Source organism: Papio anubis, unplaced genomic scaffold (assembly GCF_008728515.1).
Source record: "Papio anubis isolate 15944 unplaced genomic scaffold, Panubis1.0 scaffold1225, whole genome shotgun sequence".
Taxonomy (NCBI): Eukaryota; Metazoa; Chordata; class Mammalia; order Primates; family Cercopithecidae; genus Papio; species Papio anubis.
The window spans coordinates 8548-19757 of record NW_022161165.1 but is presented as its reverse complement, the minus strand read 5'-3'; the positions used below and the strand labels follow the sequence as shown (position 1 = coordinate 19757).

At 41.4% G+C, this 11210-nt stretch overlaps 1 protein-coding gene across 1 annotated transcript; it reads right to left on the bottom strand.

Annotated features, from left to right (window-relative positions):
- Positions 1–279: 279 nt before the first annotated feature.
- On the bottom strand, positions 280–10107 carry LOC101026387 (mas-related G-protein coupled receptor member X1). The gene has a single exon (XM_021925952.2). The coding sequence runs from the start codon at positions 4357–4359 to the stop codon at positions 3391–3393; it is 969 nt and encodes a 322-aa protein (XP_021781644.1). The 5' UTR covers positions 4360–10107; the 3' UTR covers positions 280–3390.
- Between the last annotated feature and the right edge of the window lie 1103 nt (positions 10108–11210).

Genomic DNA, 11210 nt, shown 5'->3' with positions numbered 1-11210 from the left:
TAGAATAAGTGGGAGATATTGCTATGAAAAGCCCAGTCATAATATATTCAGGAATAGAAGTGGATAGGTTAATTGGAAATGTCTGTTAATCAGTATTTATAAAAAATGATACATTTGTAACATGAATATTTCATTTTTACCTATAATTTGTTCAGTATAATAGAAATAGACTAAAGAACATTCCTTTGTGTAGGTTTCAGCAAATAGAATTCTACTCTGTCTTGCTGAAAGCATATCTATCAATCATTCTCTGTGATTTGCAGTTTGGATTAGTTTAAGTGTAGACTTTAGCATCAGATGCATAGCATTCTGTCTAAAAATGTTGTTCAATATTTTTCATTTTTGTTTAATCTTATAGAGTTGGAAGACTCACAGCTACTAAACAATAATTTTGGAACCTGCTTTTATTGTCCATTTAAGCATTCACATTAGTTTTATGGAAACCACAATTCTTCTTTCATACTCTTGTTTCATTAACTTGTGCTGTATTTTGGTAAATTAGGAAATTATATTGACAAACCTAATTGGCAAAAGCAGGACAAGAAACAGATCCAACTGATTCTTGTGAAGCTGATGACTCAGTGTCCTGGAGCCCAGGTGTACTAGAGCATCAGTGAATTGCCCTGAAGACTCAGCATTTGCTCGGAATCAATCAATACATTTTTTTCATGAAGGTGAAAGGATTGGTTGTAGACATAGAATGTATTAGTGAGAGGCTTATTTGAAAGGTGTTTGCTTTCATGTAGAATTAGCACAGTGCCTGATGAATTACGATTCAATGTTTGTTGAATTCATGCCTAAAATATAGTCATGAATGGCAGCTCCCAAAAGGTGCCATGGGAGATTTTCATATCATTTCTTACTTTCTGGAGAACACTCCTGGATGTCCTGCATGCTCTTCCTTGATATGTACCTGAGAGGGAATGATATTGACTTTGGAAAGAAGGCAGCTCATGAGCAGACTCCCAGATCCCCTCCATTCTTCTTCCCAGAGGCAGTGAGCAGACCTGCAATAAAAGGCAACAGCTGTTCTCAGAACGACCAACTGCTGAGGACACTCTGTTAAGTGGAAGGTGCCTATAGGAGTTCCAGTGAGACTTGGTGACTGAGCCAGCCTCTGCAAGATGCTGGACAACCCTGTGATTTTCAGGTGTGAGCTGCTTGAGAAAAATATTTACCAAGCATCTTCTAAATTCCACACCTAATCTGTTGCACTAGAAATTCAAAGACATGCTCTCTGCTTTTAAAGAACTGAGGGTGCAGTAGAAGAGAACGAGGTGAGGACAAATAATTCAACACACTGTTATAAGTGCTGTAGTAGTGCAATGTGTGAGGTCAGGCGACTTTAGAATGGGCTTCAGCGATAGAATTTAAGCCTTCCCGAAGGTGAAGTTTTCTTCCATCGAAAGAAAAGAAATGTCACTGACAGCAAGATAAGCAGTTTCCCAGGTGAGGACCAACACTGTTTGATTCAATTGCCAGGTGAAAATTCTCTACAGAATTCCTCATGAGAGACAACATCTTTAGCCAACACTGTACAATTGATATCACAGACTCCCTGATTGGACTCTCCCAATAACCCTCGGTCTGAACTAAAGACATCAAATCAAAGCTCTTGGCATGGAGCATTGGCTGCAAACACTGGCTTCCTGCTTCCTCCGACCTGTAGAAAACCCTTGCCTACAGCCATGTCCTACTACAGCATTTGAAAATTGAGGGTGGACAGAAAGGATTCAGCATCAGCAGAGTGCTGGGCCTGGAAGGCCAATGGATCTGGACTCAGGGGACCTGAATTCAACATTGTGAACAGTGTGATAAGATCCACCAATAAATTTTGTTGGACCAATTGAAAACTATATACCTCTTTATTGCTTTCCTAGCTACTTTTTACAGTCTCCTGCATACTCAAATTGCACTTGTCAGCTCCCCTCAGTGAGGGTTAATTGCTGTGATGTCACATTTTCTCTTGATAATCTCTTCTGTCTGCTTATCTGTGGAAGGGATAACCACTGGTGGAGAACAGTCCTGAATTTTGTACTGATCCCATTTCTATAATTAACTGTTTTTAATTGTGGTAAAATTTACATAACATACATTTTATAACTTTAACCATTTTAAGTGTACAATCAGTGTCAGTAAGTATATTCACAATAAGTTGTAACTGTTACCACTGTCCCTTTTAAGAACTTTTCATTATTCCACACAGAAATCCTGTGTTCATTTAATAATGGCTACATATTCTCTCCGTCATCCAGCACCAGGATTCTCCTAATTTAATTTCTGGGTTCACGAATTTCCTAGTTTGGATACCTGGTAGAATTTGAACTTACAATATTGTTCTTTGGTATCTGGCTTATTTTCCTTAGCACAATGTTTCCAGGTTCATCTATGTCAAGCATGTATCAGAATTCTGTACCAACTGTAAGTTATTATCAAGATACCACAACTGACATTAGCATGGAAAGGTCAGATGTTATCAGTCTTGCCGCTCATGTTAATGGCCATTTAACTAACTGAAAGTTACGGCCAGAACAATTTGTACAAAACCTGGAAGTATGAAGAATTCTTCTACAACTGAAACAGTCTGTAAGCAAATAATAAATGGTTTTCAAGACAATTTCCACTTTGAAACCAATATTGAGGTTTCCAAAGGCCAAAATGGAGCTGGGGCATATTTATGGGCTCCTCACTGGTCCATTAGTCCAGGAAGAGCCAAATAAGCACTTACCAGTTCTCAGGGGGAAGTGGCCATGATTGTGTTTACTAGAAACCAAGGCCAACGTGTCACCATGCTGTGGACAAATGACAGGAGAGGACTTTTCGTAAAACCAATTGGTGAGAGTGTTTTTATGAAGAGAGAATATCTCTAAGGACATTATTTTGCTCTGTATCTAAGAATTCAATGGAATGTAGAGATAGCAGAACTCACTTATTCAGAATCAAGCTTCCAACTGCAGTAATGCCTCCAGTCATAGAAGGGAACATGGTTTTCAGGGGAACACAGTCTGAGAGATTAAGAAGGCATCTTCCTTTTTGATACTATCAGGTAGGAAACAAGCATAAGGAGTGTTTTAGGGTTTTGGACAGGAACTCCTTTTATTACAATGAAAAGTGCAGAAAAAGTGTTCAGTAGGAAGGATTCAGTGTAAGATAACAGGGAAAATATGTTGGTAATATCAAGGAGACTCTAAACATTGTACTGTCAGACTAATGCTTTCCATGGGTGAAAACTGCAACTGTCAGGTTAGATAAACATCTATTCGAAGACCGTGAGGAACCACTGAGACATATCTGAGGCAGAAGGCTAAGAAAAACGCATATAATTGTCAAGGGTGGCAGGACAGTGTTGGTCTCAAAGTCCCGTCTGACTGACAGGGCAGAGACTCTTCCTCACTGCTCCGATCTGCTTCCGGACAGCTCCAGGGTTTCCTCAGGAAGCCGCCCTCCACCTTCATCCACCTCAGGCGTGTCCTGCAGAGCCCTCTGGAGAACCAGCTTCAGGTTCTGCCTATTTTGGCGCTGCCTAAAGGAGCCTACGAAGAAGTAAATGATGGGATTGGCACTGCTGTTAAGAGTGGCCAGGAACATAGAAACTAGATGAACATGACAATATAAGACTTTCCGATCCACGTGGATCCATAAAAATAGGAAAAACTGAACGCCGAAGGGCAGGCCGCAGAGGAGGAAGACCAGCACTGTGAGCAGGATGGTCACGTACAGCCTGGTCAGCGGCATCTTCCGGGATCCACAGAGAATCCTGACCACTAGGACCAGGCTGGACACACAGAGAGCCACACATAAAAAAATCAGCCACGCGACTGTGATGAAATCCGATGTTTGACACAAAACAGGATCCGCACCACTAAACAGGAGGCCACAGAACATCCATTCCAGGATGCTCCGCAGCAGGGACACGACCCAGAGCAGGACACACAGGACCACTGACAGGTGTGTGGGGCGGCGGCAGCGGTACCACATGGGCCACAGGACGGACAGGCAGCGCTCGGTGCTCATGGCGCTCAGAAAGCTCAGGCCTGCAAAGTAGGAAAACATCATCACAGGATAGAGGATTTTAGAGATGGTTTGGGGCACACTGATGAAGCTTAACAGGGAATATATAAAGCGGCCACTGAGGAAGAGGAAGTCGGCCATGGACAGGTTGAGGATGTAGATGGAGAAGGCGTTCTTGTGCATGCGGAAGCCCAGGAGCCAGAGCACAACCGCGTTTCCTGTCAGTCCGACAAGGGAAATGATGCACGTCAGCCCCATGAAGCTCAAGGTCTGCTTGTAGCAAGGAGTCTCCTCAGTTCGGTTGATTGGTGTCAGTTCTGTGTCCAAGGCTGGGATGGTTGGATCCATGCTCAGAAACCCTAGTTTGGTGACCCTGGAAACAGAAACTAGATGTGATCATCAGCTGTATGATCTCTGATTCTCCCCACCACCCTGCCATGTGGGATTTACTTCCTCATTTAAAGAGGAGAGATCAGAGACTTGCAGAGAGTAAGTCACCTGTCAAAAGGTGGGGGTCCTCAAATCCAGTTCGGAATATAGTTCTTGTTGACTCTGAAGCCTGACCTCTCTCTACTGCCACACAAGTTCTGTACTGACGTGGGAATAACATTAGGATCAAAACACTCCCACTCAAGTGGCCAGGGCTATGGACCCGATAATTACTCTATCCTGGGCCTGACATTTTCTCTCAGGTGGAGGAATTCAATATGCAAAGAGGTGGTTGTGACACCCTCATGACTAGGACTGATCATCCATGGACAGGAAAGAAGACCAAGCATTATGAATCAGAGGAAAATGTGACCTTCACTAGAATAAGTGTGAAAATGGCTGGGCCTCGTGGGTGAGAAATAACTCAGTGTGTCAGTCATTGCAGACATGACCACATTTTATGTTTTATAGTCCTAGTGCCTATTTCCCTGAGCAGCACACTATGCTCTTCATAAATATTCATTCAATGAATGAATGCATGCATGAGGAGCCTAATGGTAATGGTAGATTTTGGTGAAATGGAAAATAAAAATGAAAGCACAATGTAAGTTATTAGAACACACATATTTAATTAGATATAGAAAATTTCATTCATCAGAATTCTATTTGTGGACAGTTCTATCTGTGTTAAAAAGAATTATTGATGTGTGCCCCAAACCTGAAATTGACCACTGATGTGCCTTTGAAGTGAGGACCCAATGTGGCTTTACTGAACACCTAGAAGCATTTTTGTACACAATGTTTGGGCAGGGTGTGGGTCTGAGCTGAATTGCTCAGCAATGGAGCAGAGGAAAGACTAAGTGAGGGTGAAGTCTGAGTGCCACTGAAGCAGGTAATTGAAGTGTGGAAATATGTATGGGAGACTACTAAGTGTTCTGCTGGGTATACACAATGTAAACCTATTTCATTCTCTCCTTCAGGAGATCTTTGGTTCATTTCTTTGTTGATGCAAACATTTGTATGTGAGGAGTTCATGAGGAGAAATAGGAGATAAATAGGGCTTGGAGTATAAAGAGAGGTATTCATGCAGATTTCAACTGGAGAATGAGGACTAGGTCTAATCTGGGAGAATAAGAGCAGCTGACAGAGAGTTTATTAGGTATTGTCTATTTTAATTATCTGAAGAGCCTAGGAGGTAAGAATGAGCATTATTCCCATTTGGAAGATCATGCATTGGAGCACAAAAAGAGTGAATTATTTGTTCTGGGACTTATATAGTATGAATTTGAGACCAGCAGGGCTTACTCATGATCTCGTTTTTGAGCAGCCCTTTACACCCAGCACCGCTCTGTGTCAATTATACATGTTAGAGGGGGTAAAGGAGAGGAGGGATTCTCAAGATTAAATCCAAGTTGGCAGTCAAAATTGTGGGTTGAAAAGAAAAAAAAAAACTAACCTAAAACAACTTCAGATAGAGAAAAAGATGCAAGTCAAATAGGGAACAAAATAGAGAAGAGTGAAAGTCATTTAGTAACAAATTCAGGAGTTCCTTTTTGCCTATCAGAGGCCACCTTTGCTCTGGAATCCCGAGAATGCACAGAGGCAGGAGGCCTCCAGGAGGAAAGAAGACTCACCCTCCTCTGGGAGATACAGAGGAGCATCAGGAGTGAGTGCATCCATCATGAGCTCTCTTAGAAAGACAAGCTGCCACAGCCTTGCTTGACTTGAAAAGGAAATGGGAGGAAAAGGAGAACCTCTGTTATCCACACTCTGTTATCCACACTCAGGGCACTAAACACTTTGTCCATCTGTATTTATGGGATGATATGTTTGTCTTCCTTATGAAACTCGAAGCTTCATAAGGAGTAAGTCATGCCTATCTTTTTCACTGTGTTCCTTAAAGATCATCATTTAGCATGTGTTCCTTAAAGATCATCCATGGTATTATCTTAACATAACATAAGATGAAGCCGAGGCCTAGAGAATTAAAGTGTTTTCGTGAGTTCACAACATGAAGAGCAGTCTCAATACCAGCCCCTGGTCCCTGGAGCCCTGCATGAGACTTTTGTACTGTTCTCTGCCCCATCATTCATTATTTCAGAGGAGTTCCTGAAAAATCTTGATGTGAGCACAGAATCAGAGACTGTCAGAGGCAGAAGAGACTGCTAGGTTGCCCCAGTGCTCATTTTCCTGTTTGGTCACATAAAAATTCTGAGAGTTTAAAAGCAGCACAAGGACCCACATTCCAGTTTTCCTTGATGTCGGGTGCCATTGTATGACCAGGTTCTGTTCAACAAAGGATGCACAAAAGTGATATAAGCAAGTCCTGGCTCACAGGACCAATAGCAGGAGTAACACGTTTCCTTTCCTTATTTTTTTTTCCATCATGCTGGAATGCTGATGTGGCTGGAACCATGTAGGATCACAAGGATGAGGGCAACTCTCTAGGGACTGGGGAGTAGCAGTTTTTGGAATTCTGATGTATGATGCCTTGGAGCTTCCAACACTGATCTCAAAGATAGTCTTTTCTGGGTATTCACAGGGGCTTTCCTATATGGCAGATGTGTGTGCTGCAATCCCAGCACACAACAAAATCTGCAGATGCTCAGTTTCCTTATATAAAATCATGTGGTAGTTGTACAAAACCTATGCACTTTCTCCCAGATACATTAAACCATTTCTAAGTTACTTAGAATAACTGACAAAATGCAAATGTCATGTAAGTTCTTGTTTTACTGTGTTATTTTGAAGTAATGACAAGGAAAAACAATTTTGCACCTGTTGAGTAAATACACACCTCCGCCATACCCTTATTTTTGGAATAGTTTCCACCTGTGGTTTGTTGAATCTGCAGATTCTGGACCTAGTGACCCAGAGGCACAACTGTACTTTCTTATTTAAGACATTTCTACTTCTTGTCTTTATGAGAGGGGTCAAACTTACATTCTAAAAAAAGAAATATGTACTCTTTTTAAAATTGTATTTTCTTTTCTATGCATTTTTGATGAATGCAAACATTTCTGCATAGAAGTGATAGTAGAGAAAGACATGCCAAACATTAAAGTAGTCTGATAGAGCTGAAATGAGACAGGAATCAATCACCTGTAGACAGAGACTGTCCCAGGAATTAGGAGGATATAAGATGGTGAGAGGATCGTCTCATTTGCTATGAGGATTTGCTTTCCATTCTTCTCTATGCTGTTTGACTTCCCAAGAGAGTGGCTTCTATGTACCACATCAGTGGGATTCTTTTTAGTTCCAGTATCTGGTGGAATTGTGACACTGGGACACACCAGCAGGATACTGGAGGACAGCAGGAGAGCCACTTGGGATTTCCACCTCCTGGTTCTCTGCCTGTGTATTAGTTCATTCTCAAATTGCTACAAAAAAATACCTGAGACTGGGAAATTTATGAAGAAAACAGGATTAATTGCCTCATGGCTCTGCAGGCTATACAAGAAGCAGCTTCTGTTTCTGGGGAGACCTCAGGAAGCTTCCAATTATAGTGAAAGGCAAAAGGGGAGCAAGTCATCTCACATGGTGAGAGCAGGAGCAAGAGAGACAGGGAAGAGGTGTTACACACTTTTAAATAACTAGATTTCATGAGAACTCACTCACTATCACTATAGCAGTACCAAAGGGGGATGGCGTTAAGTCATTCATGAGAAACCATCCCCACGATCTAATCACCTCTCACCAGGCCCTCCCTCCAACACTGGGAATCACAATCAACATGAGATTTGGGTGCGGGGGACACAGATCCAAAGCATATCAGCCTGTGTGGCTGTGTGTTGGTCATACAGGGCTTCTCCACCTGCCTGCTGGTGTTCCCCTACCCCTATGGCTACAGCTATGGCCATGGCGACAATGGTAACTTCTCCTTCCCTGTCCCTTTCAGCCTAGGGGAGGACATAGTGCTCCCCTATGTATTGCTGCTTAGGGTGCTGACCCATGCATTGTCTCTTTCCCTTAACCCTGTGCATCTTTGTAAATACTTTCCTCATGAAACACTCCTCAGTCATTTCAGTTCTGACCATCTATTTCTTCCTTGAACCTTTCCAGACAGGCAAGGATTAACAATTTAGAAAAGTAAGTAAAACAACAAAACCTGCTTCTACGGCAGTTCAACTCTGTGAAGCAATGCCTGCATGTTCTCTAGCTCCTTAAATGAATGTGAGAGGCAGAATTCTCTCCATGAGGACAGACTCAGTGATTGGAATAAGGGAGGTGATATGGAGAGATAAATCAAAGGGGGGATCCCAGTTGAAACTCACACAGTCTGGGTTGGCAGCAGTCAGTTTCCAGAAGGAAACTTCATGTCTCCTGTCTTTTCCTGAAACAAGCTCATGATCCCCTGCCTGTAGCACCTAGGTGGAAACAGAAATGATCTTATAGCAAAAACCATAACTGACTATGGAAGAAGAGTGTTCCTGGTACTTACCCTTATCTTTTTCTCTTTTGTCCAGTGGTGAAGACTTCCCTTGTTCTAAAGGTGGAGAGCCTTTCTGGGATTCGGTGACTTCAGAGGAGCCTTCTGTGTTGCTTAATTCAGGAGATGCCCACAGGAGCTGGAGTCAAAGCTGGTGAGCAATCCAGGCTTATGAAGATGCTGGACAGACTTGTTATTTCCTGTATGAGGACTGTGGACAAATCAGCGGCCAGAGGTATTGGAGACACAAACCCTACCTGAGATGATTCTTGGCCTCTGTCCCATATCCAATATATATAAGCCTCTCCCATCACATTCCATCTTGTTCAACTTCCTTGATAAAAACAGTGGCAAGGTTTGAGAGAACTGACTTCTATTTTAAAAGAAGTTCTACTGTGTGTAAAATGCTATCAAACAGCATTGCATGCTACATTAAAATCTTTCATAAAAGGATGAGTCAATCGACGTGGCAAACTTCACTGTTGCCTTGTTTTAAGATATTGGCACAGCCTGTCTTACCTTCAGCAGCCACCTCAGCAGTCATCAATATCAAGCAAGACCCTCCAGTAGCAAAGTATTTGGCTGATAAAGGTTCTGATGATGGTTACGATTTCCTAGTAAAAAAGTATTTTTTAAGTAATGCATGTAGATTGCTTTAGACATAATGCAATTGCGCACTCAATAGACTACAGTATAGTGTAAGCATAACTTTTACATGTACCAGGACACCAAAATTTCATATGATTTACTTTATTGAATATTTTTACTTTATTGCATTGGTTTAAGCAGACTTCCAATATCTTCAACGTATGCCTATATATGATAAAGGTAGTATATCAAAGTAGTGTGTAAAACAGGCACTGTTGAATGAATGGGATTGGGACAACTGAGTTTCTGTGTGAAATGAATAAAGGTGGAAGCATACTTTACATATGATTTGAGGATAAATCTGAATACAGTACTTAAAATTTTATAATGAAAATAAAATTACCTGGAGGAGCCATAGCAAAATAGTTTTCAAATCAAAGTGGAAAAAGACTTTCAATTATAGAATAGAAAACAGAAGATATTAAAGACAATATTAATAAAGACAAAAAGAATGCCAGCTGTGATGGACCACTCATATATACTAATAAAGACAAAAAGAACACCAGCTGTGATGGTCCACTCATATAGTCCCAGCACTTTGGGAGGCCAAGGTGAGTGGACTGCTTGAGCTCACAAGTTTGAGACTATCCTAGGCAACATGGTGAAACCCATCTCTACAAAAAACACAAAAATTAGCCAGGTGTGGTGGTGCATGTCTGTAGTCCCAACTACTCAGGACACTGTGGTGGGAGGACGGCTTGAGCCCAGGCTGCGGAGATTACAGTGAACCAACATCACACCACTGCACTCCAGCCTGGCTGATAAAGCCTGACCTTGTCTCAGAAAAACAAAAACGAAACAAAACAAAAGAAGCTATTTTTAGCATGACATGAACCATCATAATCAAAATATAAATAAACTGTGGCCGGGCGTGATGGCTCACCCCTGTAATCCCAGCACTTTGGGAGGCTGAGGCGGGCAGATCACCTGAGGTCAGGAGTATGAAACCAGGCTGGCCAACATGGTGAAACCTAGTCTTTACTAAAAATACAAAAAGTTGTTGGGTGTGGTGGCACAGGCCTGTAATCCCAACTACTGGAGAGGATGAGTAAGAGAATCAATTGAACCCAGTAGAGAAAGTTGCAGGGAGCCAAGAATGCACCTCTGCACTCCAGCCTGGGTGATGGAGACTCAGTCTCAAAAAATTAATTAACAAATGAAATAAAATAAATAAACTGGGAGATATTTGGTAATGTGTGTTATAGTCAAAGTATAAATTTTCTCAGTTGAGACAAATTTTTCTAAAATGATACTAATAATTCAAAATTCAAAAAGCTAATAAGAAAATAACTTTGTTATGATTCACAACTTCTAGAAAATAAAAACGGCTCCTAAACATATAGAAAGAGGAGAAATGCAACTCATAATAAAAGACATGCCAATTGAAATTAGAGTTTTATTTTACTTACCAAAATCTAAAAAACCATTAAGTTTTATAGCATACAGTGCGGGGATAGAGTGGGATCAGGCACCTTCACCCATTTCTGCTGAGGATGCAGTTGTTTAGAACTTACAGTGCAGGCAATTTTCAGCTCATGTAAGCGTCTATAAAGTATCATTCTTTTTTTCTCTGTAATTACTCATCTAGGAATTTATCTTGGAGATGCATTTGTGCATGTTCAAAAGATCTATGTACTAAGTTAATAAATACAGTGTTATTTACAGTAAAAGACTGGTAACAGCCAAAATAGCC